Source organism: Netta rufina (assembly GCF_964035555.1).
Source record: "Netta rufina genome assembly, chromosome: 1".
Lineage (NCBI taxonomy): Eukaryota > Metazoa > Chordata > Aves > Anseriformes > Anatidae > Netta > Netta rufina.
The window spans coordinates 197,796,847-197,814,805 of NC_140123.1; the positions used below are offsets into that span (position 1 = coordinate 197,796,847).

A 17,959-nucleotide genomic window follows, 5' to 3' on the forward strand; every position below is an offset into this window, starting at 1 on the left:
GTCCTGTCTTGCATGGCATCTCCTGACACTAACTTATACAAAACGTAAACATGCTTCATCCTTGATCTCATCCTGTTGGTTGAGATTCAAGGCTGGCTTATATGTCTTATTCTGTGCTGCTATCATATAACCTTTATACTGCTTTCTGAGGTACTGTCAAAGATTTTAATGTGAGTTATGGTCCTGTGTAGAAAAGGATGGGGAAGCAAACACCTAAACCTCATGAAATTCTTATAAACCTTGCTGTCACCCTGAACACACACAGTTTAATGTCAGATGAGTGTGCCTTAGATCAGCGCAATGATCCAGAGTAATGTTTTCATTTGGATAGAACTGGTGGAAAATTTTGATTAAATGGAAACTTCCTTTTTCATTGACAATTCATTTTGATGGAAAACGCCTGCCTAATCCTTGTAATACATTACCAGACAGTCCCACAAGGCAAATTCTCTGTTTATGCATGGCTTAGAGAGAACGGCCATGAGCCAGGTTGCTTCAGTACTTTGTCATTAAAGCTCAGCTCTTATTTGCCATTTCAAACCTGGGGTGCCAGTTGTGGTGGTGAATGAAGCAGCATGAACTGGTCACTCATTCATTTCACACACAACACAGATCAATTCCTGTATGATAGAGCTTTTCATTTTCCACATATGCTGAACTGCATTTGACCTGGTGGTGAAAGGTTTCATTTACCATTACAGTCACTTCAGCTGTGCAGTTTCCAGTCTGTATGCTGATTTATGGATGGATGGATTTGCATATGGCAAACATCCACACTGCTTTATAAGTTTGCAGTTATGCCAATAAATGTAAAAATGTAAAGTTAAAGCTATGATACTAGCATGAGTAATGTTTTTGTTAGAAACAGCTCTGTTTTTTCTTTTTCTTTTCTTTTATTTTCTTTTATTTATTTATTTATTTATTTATTTTTAATGTATGTAAGGATAAAATTCCACTCCATTTAGAGTTTAAAACACAAGGAGACTGTTAAAAAAGAAACAAGCTTCTCTTTATGGTCACCTTGTTTCTTAATGAGTTTTGCTATTCCTTAGCAGACATATTTGGGGATCATCTTGTTCCTGGAGGCAGAACTATGCATAAATCCTGACACTGATGGAGAATTCTCCAGGCTTGTCTTGGAGATGGCAGTGTAAGAACAGTAATATCTAGCCAGAACAAAAGCCAGTCTAACGTACTGATAGCCATCCGTGGATGATTTGGGAAAGGGGATGAGCAAAGGAGAATACATAGTTCCTGATAGCTCTCAGGTTACAGTTGAAGAAAATCACCTTGGCTTTTTTTTTATTTTTTTTTAATAGCATTTGATCTCTGTATCTGACCTAACTGACTGCTGCAGAAGGCTACTGTTTAGTTAGTTTCAATACCAGTTTTAACAACTTTTATGCTTTTTAACATTTATAAACTGGTCCCGGTTTTCAGAGCACCTATTACTTTTTTTTTTTTTTTTTTTTTCTTTTTTTCTTCTCTGTAAGCAATTTGTCACTCTCTCCACAACATATACGTATATTGTCCATTAATGCTAACACTATATTGATGAAACATCATGACAAATATTAATTCATTCATTGTTTCCTGGCATGAGCAAAGCAGAAAAGATCCACCTCCCACCCACATTCTGCAACAGCCTTAGGAATGCAAGACGTTTCATGCTTAAATCATCTACTATGCAATGCAAACGTTTATACCCACTGAAACACAAAACAGATCATTCATTATTTTGAAATGTAATTTTGAATTAGACATTTACACTGAAGAACAGCTAAAAATAACTTGCAGCAGGGTGTGGTTTAATTTTGCACTGTTTATGGATCTGGTCCAAGCATGGTTGTATAAATATCCTTATGTTTCTGTACATTATGTAGGTAAATGCATACATGCACCTAAGGATACTTTCAGAATTCAGAGACTTTGGGAAGTTTGTTCTTCCAGCTCAGCTCCACAAAGGGAGAGGCTGAGCTCATCCATGTACCAAAACCTTATTGTAGTTGGATGGGAGAGAACTTCTCATCTCAGTTGAACATAGCAGGGGTAGGAGTTTCCCATGTTGCATTTATACCTCATGTACCCTGCCGCTGTCTGACAATTTTACATAGATGTCTGATGCCTGTATGTCCTCTAGTCAACATGTAAAGAGGCTCAGAGACTTTGTTACAGTAAGTGACCTTGACATACATGTATATGAATCTTTTGTGTCTATGTTACTATATAATGTATTTTCTACCTGTTAATATCATCCTTGGCCAGCACTAGAGAAGTGTTAGGATGCCTCAGTTCCAAGGCATCATAGATCTATTTACTAATGAATTACTTTGTGTGTTTTTTGATTGTTAATACACTTCAAGTATTTACTGCAATTAATTCAATTGATGTCCCCTTCCAGCCTACTAAAGGACTCCACAGTCCTTTACTGGAAGTCCTTCACTGGAGATGAGTAAAGTAAATGTATTTTCCATTGGATTTTATTCCACAAATAGTTTCTGCTCCCATTTTTAATATAAAACATTCTGTTTCCTTCTTTAAACAAACACCTATCATAAAACATGAAAAATGTTATTGCCCCACCATCCTCTACTACATTTGAGACTTTCTGCATTTTCTTAACATGTGGCATAGAGCACAGTAAGTTTTAGGATAATGGAGTGTCTCCCCGAGTGACTACATCTGAGTAGCTGCAATTGAAATTTCTCTTGCTGTTTTGTGAGGAGCACCAAGAGACCACTGACAAGATGTCTGGAGTGAGGAAGCACATGGCCCTGTGTTAGCTGTCCCACTTTGTCAGGCAGATATTTGTAAAGGAGGAGGGATTCCTCTGCTAGCGTTAGCAGTTATTTGGAGAGACAGGAAAGCAGCTCTGGAGTCTCCTGCTGTGGGGAGAGCTCCTAGGCCCTCTCAGATGAGCTCATGTGAGAGGCAAGCAGTAGCAACTTTCACTCAGAATGCCTGAAGGTAAAGCTATGCTGAGTAAGTAATACTCCAGCAAAGGTGTTTCAATGTAAAAGGAGTTTCCAACAAAAATTTCAATGTTGTGCCTTTTTTGGATAGATATGGGAATGGTTATTGAAACAGAACAATTTCATTATGGAAACTCTGCTCCAAGATTGGAATATTACTAACTTATCTAAAGTTACTGTGCTAAAATCAGTGGAACTGCTTCAAGGCTGATTTGTGTTCAGTGTGTGCTCTGTTATGCACACAGATGAACTTTTACATAGAAGGTTTTAACAGAAAGACCTGTTAGCAGGGAAAATGGGAAATAAAATACAATGTATTTCTTTGCTCAAAAACTCAGTTTAAACTTGCTTTGGCACTAAAAAAAAAAAAAAAAATCTGAAAAATTTGGTGTTGATACACATCCCAAAAAGGACTCCAGCAGACTGAGATACTGGACATAAGGATGCACTGAAACACAGCTCTTCTTGTAGTATTTTAGAGCATGTGATAAGTGGGATCAAGAGAGATTGTTACTGGATGAAACTGTTTAATTTGGAAACAGAACAATATTTTGAATAGTTTTTTCCTTGTTTCTTTCCATTAATTGAGCAAAGCTCAATAATTTCAAGTGTTCCTAACAATTGTCTGGTTTTGTTGTATTATTATTTCACAAGTGAAGAAGAACTTATATAACCTCCCAAAAGGGCACTTCACCCCACAAGTGCCATGTCCATTGAAATCAGTGGGACTACTCATATGAGTAGGAGTTTGTAAAATCAGTCTTTATTTGTTGTTGTTTTTAATCTCCTGGTAAATACTGAGACAAATCACATTTCATTACAGGAATATTAGCATGATTGAGCAAATCCCAGTCTTTGAATAATTGCCCTTTATAAATTCAGTGAATGAAAATGTGTTTAACTTTGTCTCTGTGAGTCCTTTTCAGCATAATTTAACCAGATCAAATTAGTGCACAGAAGCTATTTGGGAAAGAAAATGTGTGCTATAAATGATTACAGGGGTGACATGAACTATTTACTGAATTATGGAGCTTGAATGAAATACATCATGGCATTTTAAGGTAAGTAGATAGAAACTACAAAATATTATCAGGGAAAATGATTACTACTTAGAAAACTACAGCAACAGGCCCATGTTATCTCATGATTAACGGGTAGGTACATAATTCACATCACCTTTCAAGGTGAACTTTACTTTGGAAACATTTTCTAGTCCTTGCTCCTGCCTAATCACAGTTTTTGGAGCTGTTTCAGGCATGAATGGCTTAGTAAATCTTTCTCTCTCCATATATACACATGCCAATTCTATCTAAGCAGTCACGAAGTACAATAAAACATGCAGAAAACTAACTGGCTCAGAGCCTATTAGAGTTTTTATTTTACTCTGTGTTCCTCATTTTTCTACTGTTTACTTTCACTTTTTTTTTTTTTTTTTTCCTTTTTGGATGCATGAAACGCTGTGTATTTTTGAAGGATATATCTAGTTTTAAACCAAAACATTCACTTATTCTACCTAGTTAAGTGTGCAGTGCAACAATAGAGAATAGTGAAATATTGAGCAGTTTGTAAACAAGATTCAAGTAATGATTATTTTGAGTGTCTTATGGGTCAGATAAAGACTGGCACAATTCAGAATAATAATACTTGAATCCTTTACGTTTCTTCCACTCCAATGATGCTCTTATGCCAGATTCTCAGTGAAGGTCTACACCTCCTTACTCCTTAGATCTTATTTTTTTTTTTTTTCCCCCATGAAGGAAGAAAGGGCAGCATTTTTAGCATTTTTTTTTTCTTTTAATATTAAAAGAAGCAGAAAACGTATAGTTGTGGAAGACCAGAAGACCTGATATTGCTTTTTAAAATTCACTTATCCCCAAGTGGTCATTATTGCAGCGAATCTATTTAAGGAATGGGAGTTTCCATACCTGTGAATAGGTTAAAGTTTTATGGTGTATCTTTTCACAGCACTTTGAAATGCAATGATCTTTGCCAGGAGCTAGCTGCAGAATTATTTACATATCTCTCTTCCTACCTCGGCTGACCATTCACATGCAAATAGGAGCTTTGACAGCTTCTCCACACATTTATGAAGCCCGGTGATCTGTCATTTTTCAGCTCAGAATGAAAAATATGACAATGCCTTAGAATAAAGCCCTGCCCGACTCTAGATTAGTTTCTTACTCTGCAGTACTGAATATGAAAAAAAAAAAAAAAAAAAAAAAAAAAGACTTTAGAAAAATAAACTTTATTGGAATGGAAAATTGGAAAATCTAGGGAACACAATGAATGCATTTTGATCACAATATAAGCATAATTTTCTTAGGTTTGGGCTGGGGGAGTGTAGTTTTACAAACGATTTGAAAGGCAGAGATGACTTAAACTATTGCTTTTTTACTGTTTGATTACCCCCTTGATAAGTCAGAGTCACAAAATAACTCCCCTCTACCACCTCCCTGCCCCCCCCCCCAAAAAAAAAAAAACAAAACACAAAACTGAACAAAACAAAAACTGCTTTTCACACGAGGTTCAATTCACTGCATGGTGGACACACCAACATGACATCTGGGGAGGAATGTGAACAGTAGATACTTAACCTGGTCCTGCCTGTTAAACTCTATTTTTTTTTTTTTTTTTTTTTTTTTTTTTTTCTTGACTAGTACTAATGAGCACTTGCCTACAGAATGGACTCACTCGAAAATGGTACCAGAACAGTTCATCTCTTCACACAACAGGTTCACTGTCTGCCTCTGCACATGCAAGCAATTCTTTCCTAAACCCTGATGTCCAAAAAACCTAACGGGATTGCCTTGCTCAGGACAATATTGTCCTTTGATGGTGATTATCAAAAAAATCATTGCTATTCTACCCACTCACTAGTTGTTATTTTCAAAGAAAACTTGTTTTAATACCTGAAGTCTCCTTTTATGGTGTAGTTCCAGTGTCTTAGAACCAGAAACAAGTACATGTTTCCTAGACTGTTTCACCTCCCTTCATATAATTTACATACATTGATCACTTCCATATGTCTGGCGTAAGGTAAAATAGTTTGCATGCATAGTAATGGTGGTGAACCTACAGCAAAACAAAATTCAGTGTCTGTCATATTCATACATGCTGATAGAAAAAGTTTTTAAGAGAATGCCAGTTATGAGAAATGGATTTTAAAAAGCTGTTTGTAGTTTCAGCTATAGAAATTACATTCAAAAACTAGAAGGTGCATTGTTCACGCTTGTCCTCACTCCCTTTGGTACAATGTCAATTAACAGTATCAATGCTCTAATTCCCTTTTCTCTTGCACCACTGTAGACACAGTAGACACATTTAATGAAGTTATATATGATTTACATGAAGATAATTGCTGATAGCTTAAAATTTCTAATGTAGAATAATAGTACACAAAAGATTTGATACTTTGAAAGCAAATGAAACAGTTGCATTTTTGTTGTTTGTTTGTTTGTTTGCTTTTTTGTTTTTACTTCAGTAAACTGATTTTTTATTTATTTATTTATTTATTTATTTTTGTGTTGGTCTCTGGTGATCTGTTTGCCAGCTTCAGGAACTGAGCTTAGGTTTTCTAGTGCCAGCAAAATGATCACAAAAAATGGTATGAAGTGGTTCAGTAAGATACCTTAATTTAAAAAGTCAAACCACAGACTTTTGACTAATCAGAACCATAAAAATAAATTCATTTGTATTGTGTATTCATTGTGTATTTCTTAATTAATAACATGAAAATTAGCATTTTATTGTAGGGAAAAAAATGTTATTCAAAGCAAGAATTAACTAACGTGTATAAAAAAAAAAAAGTATAAAAACAAAGCATAGAAAAATAATCCTTGAATTAATTCACTAAAGGTAATATTTACATGCTGTATATCAGGTATGTGGAATATACGCACAAACAGTTTTATTTTCACACAGGCCATGATGATAGAAGGAACAGGTGATTTCATATTTATTCTGGGAATTTTACAGAAATGTAATTCTCCTTCTGAATTTATTATAGCAGTCATTATTAGGTTTGAACTAGCACTGTTAAATGACAGTTTTCCACTGAGTGAGTCACAAATGACATGCAATTATAAGTGACTGAGCTAATTACTGAGTGTTTCCCCAAGTGACAGAGGAAGGCTGCCCTCCTCCTGGAGAAGGTTGGAAATCATGTTGGGTATGGAAGGACCGAAAAAAGGCTGCATATGGGAAGACATAGAGGTTTAGTATCCAGAGTCTCTTGGGAAAGAAAGCCCATAAACATGTAGGAGCAGAGGAGTATTAAACACCGGTGGCCTGGTAAGATATGTTCAGACTAAGTGGAAAAGGGAGGAAGTGTTTGAAGTAAGGTTTTTATTTTTGTCTGATAAGTGCACACACACATACACACAGCTTTATCTTACTCTTTGCTTTTAAATTTGATTATCTGCTAAGGATACAAAGAAGGAGAAGACTAGCTTAAACTCAGAGAACTAGGCCAGGGTCTTGCAAGCTTTCACATATCTTTGGTAGACAGTACTGCAAAGACTAAACACAAAGGCTCCTTTCCTTCAGACAGTGCCATCTGTAATCACCTTCACAGTGTATTTAGTGTGAAATAGAGGTGGAGACTCCAAAAAACATTGTGAAATGTTCCTGTATAAAACCATCTGGAATACCCAAATCACATTAAAATAGATGGACTTTCTGGAAAATAGGCATGTGTTTCATGTCACACACATACACGGCTGTGAATATATAGTTTTATAATCAGTTTAAAGTACCTGTAAGTTCTTTGTATGGTGATCAAAACTAAGTTCTGACTGAACTTTGAATATAAACATTAATGAGATTATTCTGAGAACTGCTACAGCTCTGAATAAGCATGTCAAGTCTCTGACCTCAAGCAATTCCTCAAGAAATCACCTAATAGCCAAAGAATTAATAAGATTTCACATTTATGGTGTTTTCTTTGATTCCTATTACAGTACAGATTTTCTGTGTACCTTCATACACGATGCTGAGCTTCTGTTAACCTTCAGCTTCCACTTGTTGGTAAGGATAACATAGCTTTCCTAATTTGTGTGACTGTTGTCCAGTAAAGAGTGTAAGTTGCAATGGGTGTTAGAAGAATGGTGAAAGACACAAAATTGAAAAAGGGATGTCAGAAAAGTAAGTAGAATACTCACTCAGTAGGCTACAGTTCCCTGGATATAGTAAAACAAAAAGAAAATGAAAAAAAAAAAAAAAAAAAGAGGGAAAATCAAATCAATAAAAAATGAACAGTTAGAATGATAAATTTATATAAATTTTATTTTATATATTCCAGACTCCAGAGAAAAATAAAATTTCCGACATATATTCTTATTTTTATTTTCATAATAGTTTTTACGAGAGTTATATAGAATTGCCTTTCAAATTTAACAAATCCCTAAATCTTTAAATCCTTTCTTATGAGATGAAATTTTGCTTGCCTATTTCTTCAAGTATTATGACTAGAGCACAGTAGTATGACTGAGGATACATACTTAGAACTGCAATGTGGGATAGAGTTACCAAACTGATAACGGCACAGCTAACATTCTGTAAATACTGCCCTGCTGATGTTTAGGATAGTTCAGATAAGTGCCAACAAGGGCTCTGTGAAAATGTTATCATGTCTTCCTGTACTTCTGAATTTACATTTGCTCTTGGTGAATGGACTCTGACACATGCTGGAAGAGTAGTAATTTAGAAATAAAGCAATTTCCTGACTATGCAATTTGCAGGTACCTCAGGAATGCATTTATATTGTTGTTTGCAAGGCTGTCAGATCAGAAAGTCTAGATACAGCTGTTCATCTGTGGTAGTAGGGGGGTATATGGGAAAAAAGTAACCTGGAAGGTAAAGTTTTCTTTCTGAGATCCACAAAAATAAATCTTTTCTGATGTCCCTCCCATCACTTGAAAGGAGCTGACATTTGTCACATGGGTCTAGCAGAACACAGAGCTTGTACTTGCATGATGAGGATGACACGATGACACAGCCCCTTGCATGATGGGGATGAGATCAAGTTGACCTACAGGTATTACAGAACAACTCATCATTGCAGCTGTGGCCATTGTGTTTGGAGAAGAAGAGCTCCACCGGAGACAGTTCAGACTATATTTTCATGCAGAAGTAGTAACGTTGCACTGGGAAATCCATGAAGTAAACATAATATTAACATCTTTACTTCATGTTAAGAGACTTCAATCTGTTTCTTGCCAGGTGTGGGATCTGTGCAAAGGATAGCTCTTGCCATTGCAGTGTCAGCTGCTGATGAAAGCTGTAGCCTGCACTCTATGCAGCTCTTTTGGATGCTTGTGAGCTGTATTTATCGTCTGTTGCCTCTAGAAAAGGCCACCAACTCCTCCCCCTTGAAAGGCAGCTCTAAGTCCTTTAAATTATCTCACAGAGCTTTTTTGTGTCCTTTTCTCACACAAGGCTGGAATTTCAAAAGGAGCCAAGAGGGGCCGTCAGAACCAACATGAGCTTTATACATGTACTTCATTAGAGTGGAGAGTAAAGGAGATTTTTCTTTTTCCTTCTTCCAAAGGTTAGATGAAAACAAATAACTGCTTCATTCCTTGGATAGTTCCCCACAAGATCCAACTTTGCACAAAAATATTTATGAGACAAGAATTTTATTTGACTGCTCACTTCTAAAGTTTCTGCAACATTCAGCTGGAGAGATAAGCAGGAAGCCAAACAAATGTCAAAAAATTTTAAAACATTAGAAGAATGGCAAAAGCTTCTGACTTTGCTGTATTTTGTTATCAAACAGTAAAGGATGAAAATTAGATGTGACTCAAAGTAGACTAGTGCTCACACATTGCAGAGATTGCTGTAGACCTGCCTAGATGAAGGGGAACCTGTAATCACCAAGGTGAGAAAAGAATCCCCCAAAGTGTAAGTTAACTATTCAGAATTTTTAGAAATGAGCCTAAATTAGGCTCTCTCACTAATGAAATAGGTCAGCTAAAAAATGGGAGACAGGGTCCTGACACCTGTCTTTTCAATTGTACATATGCACATGTATATTTATGTACAAACCAACTTATACAAAATTGGGTCTTGAAAACGGTTTTTATTTAAAAGTAGAAACCTTCAGAAAGTAACAGAGCTGGTCAGGGGACAGCATATAGAAAGCTCGGAATGATTAAGCTATTAAATTAGTAAAGCTCTGCAGCCCCAGACAGTCACTTCCAGCATGTGTCACTGGGTTTGGAATGAGCTTATTAAGGAGGAGAGATATGGGAAATGTGAGATGTAAGTTAGGGAATTGTTTTCAGAACAATGAAGAATTTAGCAGTACTGTATATTTCTTGCTGTGACTGAAAGTTTTATGGAAATTTAGTTAGATCTAGGCAATCTCCAGATCACAGACACGGAGGGCATACATAGGTTTTAGCAGTAGGATTTTAACACAAATTTAAATACTCATTTAGACAGATTCTTAAATTAGGTAGTTTTGATTTCGGGACACAGCCTAAATTCTTCTGTAGCATTTAATTGGCACCTTCTTTTGATATCCTCACAGAAAGAAAGAATCTAAATGAATGAACAAGGAGCTTAATTCCTTTTCCAGTCACTGAAGAGCGATGAGCGTCCTTAAAGTCTCATTCAGCCTGCCTAACCCAAGATAAGCTCTCTGGAGGTACCCCTCTCCTCCCATTGACAGTAACAAGAGCCTAACATGACTGACATAGTCAGTCAAAAAGAAAGAGAAAGACACCACAGAGAACCTCCTACTGAGCAGGAGAAAGGCTACAGCGCTCTTAAGATTTTTGATGCTCTCAACAGCTGTGGCTATCCCTTTCTCTTGTACATTGGGGCACTGTCCCCCTTGGAAAAAAAATAGGAAAAGTCAAGTAAATGTACTATCCACAGTTATTCTCACCATTCACAGCTGTTACTGCAAGAGAGCAGCTAACCTATATGAAGGCTTTATGTGGGAGGACCGTGAACTTGCAGACATTCCTGAAGGGAGCTTTAATCCTGCAAGGGAAGGAATTCGCTGAATCGCCCACCAGACCCAGCACAACACCAGCAGCAAATTTCCCATGTAACCTTAATTAACAAGTGCACCAGGACAAGCTACAGAACTTCTATTTAAAATTTTGACGTGGAGATGCCAGGGTCCACCCCACACATTTGCTTAAAAAATAAGTGTGTGGGAGCCTGAAAACAATTTTATCCTTTTTAGCTTTCAAACAACTGGAAAATGTCACGTTGACACCACTTAGAAGGATTTGTTTCCTTCTCAGTCACTTAGGCACCGCCCCAGGTAAAGATCTGATTTTCTTTCAGATTTAGGGTCAAACCAGGCTCCAGGTGATGTAGAAAATGTTCAAAACATTGAAGTAACTTTGTATTACTTGTGCTTCCATTGCAGTCTTCCAGGTGTGCATGTAAGAGAAAAAGCCTGTGGCCCAGAAGTAAACAAAATGATGTCTCCCTAATAGCAGCTGTGGGCATTAAAACTCATATGCTGGATCAGTGATTAATCAAACCAAAACCATATTAGAAGGATCAGAGTACAACAATACATTAAATAAAACCTGAAAAAAAAAAAACACACTTCCAAGCAAAAAGAAAGAATTTAAAATACAAATCATTTAGTGGTTTCTTCTTGGAAGCAGCTTGATGTTAATGCTTTTTTTACATACAAATGCACATGCGGGAGAGATTATCATATATAATCCATTTGTATTGTAGCAACCTGCAAAGACTGGGTTTCTTATTTTAAATATTGTTTTGTCAAATTGTTATGGAATAAATGCACACCTAAATAAGCCCTGAGCAAACAGATAGGTACTTCAGCAGTCCTGATCTAAAAGACTTCAAGCACAGAAGCAGATTTTAAGGCAGAATTCACTTCCAGGAGATCCACTGAAGTCAGTGAAATTGTAAATGATTAATTTTTTTATTTTTTTTTCCAGGTGAGAGTTGTAAAGAAGCTATCATAAAAATGCAAGGGTAAGAGCTGCACACCTTGTACAGAGCTAAAGAGCTGTGTTTCATTTTCTGTCAATACAGCACCTTCCATGAATATGTCAGTCATTTGTAATCCATACAGCACAAATAATTACAGAGAACCTCAGCTTCTCAGAAAAGAGAAGTAATTCAGAAGGCTCTGCAATTCAGAAACCACTTTTTCCACTGGAATTAAATGGGAAAGTTGGAAACACAAAATGAAAATGTTGGGCTAGGTTTTCACCCTCCTTGTTCCAATTACTCTGCATGTCTCAGGCCCTAATTAGCAAGCTGAAAATTTCCCTATATAGGCAAGATCTGAGCTTAGGCATTTTCTTTATCAGCTTCTCTCTTCTGTCAGCATATAGGACATGACAGAGGCACATGGGATACATTTGGGTTGTCCTATGGTCTCTTCTGACAGTCCTCAGGTCTTGTGAAGATCCCACTCAACCAACATCAGGAAGAGCAATATGCAGAGATTCTCTGAAATTCTCAACATTTACAGGAGAAAAAAAAAAAAAAAAGCTAAGGAATCTGTGGCTGCATCTGACGCCTTCATTGCCTCCAGAGTGAACTGAGCTGATGGCAAAGACAGAGAGCAGCGGAGCATGCAGAAACACCGTGCAGAAAGGCTGGAAGCTGAGGAACATGACAATCCTGCACCTCTCAACTGTCAACGTCACCTGCTTGCCTTGCTTCCTGGTCTTCTTCCCAAATCTAGACAGCCCTTCATCTCCTTTTCAAGCATGTTGGAGAGGCTTTTCCCTCAGAGTCTAAGCAAAAGGCTTTTTAAGCAGGTACCTTGAAACCTGAGACAAATTCTAACAGTGGTCCCAGTTCAAGAGAGACAGCCTGTATTGCTGATATTTCTCCTTTTCCTTCTCCAAGCCTGGCCTGCTTTCCCAATATTTGTGGAGTTATTGAATTGTGAGTTATAGAGTTTGATTGAAAGGAAAAACCACAATCAAAACTGCCAGCAGGTCATCAGCTACAACCCAACTAGGTCAACAAAATACAAACCAAGTATCATATTTACACTAACATACATACAGGTAATTCAGTGCAGTGTCATTCCTCCCTCGTCACAGCATGTTGCACTGATTGAGTCAGACAGAAGCTTTGCCATTGCTCTCACTTGGGCCAGGATTTCATCCGTATAAAAATCCATCACATGAAATTGTAAATCAACTGCACTTCAAGGACAGAGTAGTTCTCACTATCACTCCAACTTTAAACAAAACACTTATTTTTAATATGGTTTGAACTGGAGCCAGGGAGTAATAGAGCTAAATCTGTGCGCGATGCTTTTCCACTTACTTGTTCTCAAGTAATATGTATCCAATTGAGCAACAATAACAAAGAAGAACCACACATGTACTCTTACAAAACATACTTACAGCATTTAGTAATTTCCAATAGAGAAATAGGACGCAACAGATGGATTTGAGAAAATTGGGTTCACAAGATTTACTCATATGGAGACAAAAATGGGTGTTGTCTTAGGAAAAATCTATAAATCAATGAATTGTTAATGGAAACTCGCTATTTCTTTGGGCTTATATGTTTATATTTAAAGGTTAGTGTTGCTGTTTTTGTCTCTGTTTGTGACGTTGCCCCTCCATACAGAGGACAGCAAAAGAAAATAGGAAACAATAGATGATACAAGAAATCCATCTGGAGTTAAGGCTATATTTATTGTTTTAAACTTTGCACACTCAACTTGATCACCAACTTTCTGAGAACTCTGTGCGCAATAGAAGTTTTCTGAACAGAATCTGTGACCTGGTGACACAGTGACTTACAGCTGACATAGAAACTCAAGCCAGTGAGATTTAAAAAAAAAAAATAATAATAATAATAATAAAAAATCTTTAAGAAAAGATTCTTCTACTTTGGACATATCAAAAATTACATTTCTTGTTATTTTATAATTAAGGCAAAATCTTTGAAGGACATAAAAAGAGGAGCTCAGATGTTGAAGGGCTTGGCTGAGCTTTCAGTTTTACAGCTATTTTTTTTTACCATACTGAGACTATGATCCAGAACTTATAAACTTATAAACGTCAATAAACTTTGGATTGAAAGAATTAATCATATTAGTTATCTTTTAAATAAGGAGACAGGTATCACCTATGTTAAACCTTTCTAATCTGTGCTCTAAAAGGAATATGGATGGAAACTTTAAAATGCACAAAGCAAAAGCCTTGATGCTACTGAACAGGAGTTTCACCACAGATCTCATCTGGACAAGGATTTCCCTAATGAGCTCCTCAAATTTCCTTCCTTTAATACGTCACCAAAATCAAGGTGATATAAACCAAATAACCAGAGCTCTGTTTTACAATAAACAGAAAGAACCTTTTCAGACCGCAGATGAGGCCTTAATATATGTATTTATACACTTTCCCTTCCTCTTCCTATCTACAATGTACCCTGTAGGATGCTTCTAATCTGCTGCAAGACTGAGTGACGTGAAGTTAAGAGGAAGCGAAAATGGGAGTTAACCAAAATTTCTGTCCAGCAACCTGGGAAATGGCAGAGCTAATACTGGACCTTTGAAAACAAGTGACCATAGGAAATCAAGGTTGGCAGGGCTTTAACCCTTCATGACTCATTTCACTAACTTTTAAAGCAAAAGCCTGAGCTTTTTAACCATGTTTGACATCTAATTAGTTGAGAAAAACAAGAAGTTAAAATATATCCTTGCTTTTCTTTTGAAATAAAGCACTGACAATTAGCTCCAAGGTTTAAGCAAAAAGACAAGCATGCATGTTAAAACAAAGCACAATGACAGCCACTGAAAAGAGAAGTCACTTGGGTCAGTCTTTTTACCTTTACATATTCTTTTCAATATTATGAGTTTGTTTTACCACTGCTCTTTATGGAGAGGCAGAACGGGTAAGTAACTGGGTAACATCTTCTAATTGTAAACAGTTTGACTAGAGATGAATCATGTAGTATCACATAATCATACAGCAGTGAGGAATATCCTGGGAGATGCGTATTAGCATGTAAAGTAATTCAGTCAGTGCCTAAAAGACACGTTTTCAATACCTTTATCTCTTAAGGCTGCTCCTATGCAAACTGTCTATTTATCTGTGCACAATGATGAAAGGAAAATTTGTCTTGAAAAGCACCAGCTGATAAGGCTTAGTTTCCCCTGACTAATAATGATATCTCCATACTTAGGGATCAATGTAGCAGCACATGCAGCATGTTCCTCTTGACCTGTCCAAGCATTTACACTGGTACTTAACATTAAGCACATGAAGAATCTGATTTGATTTTTAGGGTTACACACTTCTGAAGCAAAATTTATGATTAAGTGCACATACAAATCAAAGGGCAGAGTGTGAATTCCTGCAAGTCTTCAGACTTTACTTTAACCTGCTTTGAGTTAAGTACGCATTTACTTTCTTTGCTGGATAGGAAGCAGGGTTGCTCAGCATTTGAACTCATTATCCTTTTACAGTGACCTATCAGTCATAAAAACAGTGTCAATGCTCCCTTTTGTTTCTTGTTTTGTACACATAGGACTGACTATATATTAAAGTTTGGTGTCTGATACATTTAAGAAATGAAAATTAGATCCTTTCTTGCAGAAACAGCTGAGCTGGAAAACAACCAATAAGCAGAGTAGCAAAATGTTGATAAACTGCACATGGATACAGTAGCATCAGGAAAAAAAATCAAGTCACTGTCAACCAGATTTGGCCATCCTTTGAAATTAGTTGCTGTGAGATTAGCCAGTATAAGCAGGGGTAGAGAACTTGAGCCATCAATAAACTTTAAAAAGTGAAAAATAATAAACAATAATTAATTAGCCATTAAAACCATTTACAGGACATTTTTTATAGGATTTATGCTTCTCTATACTAATCTGAGTTTCAGGATGATTGTGAAAGTTTGGAAGCTATTAAGAGGTTTTTAATGACTTTTGACATGACATGTAGTTATTGTAGAAGTTTTCTTCAGACTACATTATTCAAAAGAATCAATTTTGTAAAATAGAAATGGCTTTTCTTACGAAAACCAAATGAATGAATACCTTAAACTGTTCTTTTCATATAAATCTTCTCAAGTCTAAACACACAAAAAATGTGCATATATGTGTTCCTTAATAAAGCCCCACACATGTATTTTTTCATAACAATGCATCCAAGTTTTGCAGGTGTTTAATTTTTTTTCTTTTTAATCTGAAGTGTGAAAATGACATCTGCCTTGTCTCAGAGAGGACTTTTCTCTGTTTCATTTACAGCATATGAAAGATGAAAAAAAAAGAAAAAAAAGAAAAAAAAAAAGAAAATTTATTTCTACTGGCAAGAGAGGTATTGACACTATACTGTAAACTGAGATTGACATCTATGACCGGGCATGCACACACGCATTCTCTTTTTTCACTATAGAAATGGTGTGTTACTTTTCCTCCATTCCTTCAGAAGGATAGTTGCTGCTCCTTCTTCCAGCCTTCTATAATCTGAGAATTATGAGAAGGGAGCTCTTCAGAGAGAAACATGTACACACACACACGCACACACACACACAAACACATTCTTTTTAGTAATAATACTCCATAGCTCTTACATTTTAAACTTCTTCCCCAGTTACATATTCACCATATTTTGTGATTTCTCCTGAAAATGTATGTATAGAGGAGCTATGCTGATAAAGAAAAGGAGTCTGCCTATTTCAGAGTCCTCCTTTAATACAGGCACTATTATACAAAAGTTAATTACTGACAGTTGCAGTGTGAGTAGCATTACACAATTTCCAACATAAACGTAATCTCAGAGCTCTTTCTTCAGTTATACCTTCCTTGTGATCTTTAATGACATGCATCAGACTATACCGAAAACAACCTCAGCTCAAATAAATTGCACTGCATTAAACATCCATAGGCGGTATTTTCTAGTGCATAACAGTCCTTTCCTCCTTTTCTGGACTGATCTGTTTCTTTCAGTTTATAGTTTCTTGGCAAACCCACCATCTACTGCTTATGTTAGGCATCTGATTGTCAGATTTGTACAAACTGAATATTCATGACTTGAAAATTAACCACTTCATGCCTAAATAAAGGAAAATATAAATCTTCACTTATTCCACGGTGTTTGAAAGAGATCTGGTACTGTGGCAGCACTACATGCCCAGAACGAGGGGGGGGGGGGGGATTAGCTGGGTGGCCAAACACGTCTCATCGTTTTAAAGAGTAAAGTCCGATGAAATAGCACAAGACTGGAAAGACTCTTCCCCGGATCAGCACGATCCCGAGCCCTTGTCTACAAATGCAACTAACTCTTTGTCTATATTTAAACTGCGTGGTACCGACCGTAGCACAGAGTGGCTTTTTAAAGTATTTTTCTCAGAAATTTCTCCTCATGCCACTTTCCCCTTCGGAAGATAAGGAAGACCCGGGAGGAAGGTGTGTGTGTGGGGGGGGGGGGGGGGGGGAGGGGGAGGTGAGGGGCGAGAAGGAGAGGTTTTGAGGAAAACGGAGAATAAGAGAGGACAACAGGCTTACCTTTATAGGATAATTTGAGCCTCGGCACGTTATTCTTCACATGCTGGCAGTTCACTCTTCCTGCTAGTAATACTCCCAAGGAAAGCAAGGCAATCCCCCTGAGCCAGCCCATGCTGCGGCAGCCACTGGAGGGTCCCTGCGAGCCGGAGCCGCGGCTCTCCCCGTCCTGCCGGGCTCCGCCGGGGAACTTCAGGCAACCTGGGGAGCGGAGGTAACAGGTGATGGGGGTGGGCTCCGCGCCCCGCCGCGCCCCGCCGCGCCCCGCCGCCAGCAACCCCTGCCCCCCTCCTCCTATTCCTATTCCTCCTCCTCCTCTCCGCCGCCTCCGGGGCAACTTCAAGCCCCTCTCACGCACACGCCGCGGGCCGGAAAAAGAGGCAGCCCCCGGGAGCGAGTGGCGGCCGGGCGGGGGGGCGGCATGATGCGAGAGGCGGCGGCGGGCGGTGCGGGTCGGGGGCAGGGGCCGGGGCCGGGGCCGGGCCGGGGCCGTGGCGGTGCT

The 17,959-nt window shown here is 37.7% G+C and overlaps 1 protein-coding gene across 1 annotated transcript in view; it reads right to left on the reverse strand.

Annotated features, from left to right (window-relative positions):
• SEMA3A (semaphorin 3A) overlaps positions 1-17,587 on the reverse strand; it is a gene marked incomplete at its 3' end in the record, with an annotated part of 169,820 nt that extends 152,233 nt beyond the window's left edge. The window contains exon 1 of the mRNA XM_084293574.1: positions 17,461-17,587. Within this exon, the coding sequence (XP_084149700.1) occupies positions 17,461-17,572 (112 nt within the window). The 5' untranslated portion in view covers positions 17,573-17,587. The remainder of the gene's footprint in view (positions 1-17,460) is intronic.
• Between the last annotated feature and the right edge of the window lie 372 nt (positions 17,588-17,959).